Raw genomic sequence first — 1,600 nt, 5'->3', positions numbered from 1 at the left:
ACTGCTGCAAGGGAGAGGAGGAAGCACTGACAATGACTGGGAAACGGGAGCCTATGGGTGATGTCAGGGTACCCAAAATTTCCAGCCGTTCTCAAGCTCTCCCTTAGCTAGTGCTGCAGGATCACATGACCAGACCAGAGCAGATAAAAATACCTAAAAATAGGCAATAATACAGAATTTCTTTTATACAGGGTAGGCAGAATAAGTAGTAATAGTAATAGTAATAGTAGTAATAAGTAAACGTAGATGTTTATTCCACTTTAAAAGCTCCTGAATCAGTTTATTTTGTTTTGTGGAGTCATTAACTATCAATTCTGCTGCTCCTGTTTAAGTTATTAGTCTTTAACTGATTTTATTGTAGTTTCTTGCACCCTTTACATTTTTATTCTTTTGATTGCTTTTTTGATGGCATTTTTAACCTCTTGATTCCGTAAGGTGTAGATGAGAGGGTTTAGCAGAGGAGTTACAATTGATGGAAAGATTGAGAATATTTTATTCATATGTATGAGATCATCTGCATTAGGTCGGATAAACATGAAGATAGATGTGCTGTAAAACAAAAGAACAACAGCAAAATGAGAGGCACATGTAGAAAAAGTCTTGTGTCTACCCTCTGAAGATGGAACCCTCATTGTGGTTCTTATGATACAGATGTATGACATGATAATAACCAGAAAACAGCCCAAAATTACAAAGCAAGCAATGGCAAAAAAAAGTTTTTCTACATTTGATGTCTCTGAACAGGACAGTTTGACCAAGGGTGCAAAGTCGCAGTAATAGTGATCTATTTTGTTAGGGAAGCAGAATGAGAGATTGAAGATTTGCAGACTGAGCACAATGATTACAATAAAGCCAAAAACCCATGAACCCCATAGAAGTTTAAAACAAACATCGGGACTCATGATTAACAGATATCTCAAAGGGATGCAGACAGCAACATAGCGATCGTAGGCCATGATAGCAAGGAGGAAATTTTCTATTGCACCAAAGGAAAAGTGGAAATAAAACTGGGTCATGCAACCAACAAAAGATATAGAATCTTCTTTTGTCAAAAGAGCCCAGAAAAGCCTAGGAACAGTGACAGATGGATACCAGATCTCTAAAAATGATAGTCCACCAATGAAGAAGTACATGGGCTTATGGAGACGTATATCAGTTTTAATAAGAATGATGATGAAGATGTTAGCTGAGATAGTAACTATGTATACAGTAAATATAAGAAGGAAAAGAAAAAATCTTGATTCATCTATGACAGAAAAACCCAGGAGAACAAATTCTGTAATAGCGGTTTTGTTCTCCATTTCAGCCTGGACCTCCTGATACAAACCTCTTCATTGCAATTTTAGGTGTTGGATGATGAAGGTAATTTACTGAGGTGGCCAAACTACATCCTTAATACATACTCTTATTTATCTTTAACATTGAAGGAAGAATAATAACACAATATAGAAAACAAAGAATAAAATGGGATGGGTGTGATCAGTCATCGCTTACCAACAGGAAAGGTCTTTTGATGATCTACGTTTACTGGCAACTTCCATCTAGAATTCATCTACAAAAAAGTATAGCTTTTAGTTGCTCGGAGTATAAGGATGATCCT

The 1,600-nt window shown here is 36.4% G+C and overlaps 1 protein-coding gene across 1 annotated transcript; it reads right to left on the bottom strand.

The window, feature by feature from the left end:
• Positions 1–374: 374 nt before the first annotated feature.
• LOC141107230 (olfactory receptor 6F1-like) lies at positions 375–1,301 on the bottom strand. Its single transcript, XM_073597950.1, has one exon. It carries the CDS (start codon positions 1,299–1,301, stop codon positions 375–377), a length of 927 nt encoding a protein of 308 aa, XP_073454051.1.
• Positions 1,302–1,600: the final 299 nt, after the last annotated feature.

This window comes from Aquarana catesbeiana, linkage group LG09, assembly GCF_042186555.1.
Source record: "Aquarana catesbeiana isolate 2022-GZ linkage group LG09, ASM4218655v1, whole genome shotgun sequence".
Lineage (NCBI taxonomy): Eukaryota > Metazoa > Chordata > Amphibia > Anura > Ranidae > Aquarana > Aquarana catesbeiana.
This window is presented reverse-complemented; position numbering and strand designations above follow the sequence as displayed.

Bases quoted from the DNA above. Each gene is read 5' to 3' on its own strand.
- LOC141107230 (XM_073597950.1), bottom strand. From the start codon at position 1,301: ATGGAGAACAAAACCGCTATTACAGAATTTGTTCTCCTGGGTTTTTCT.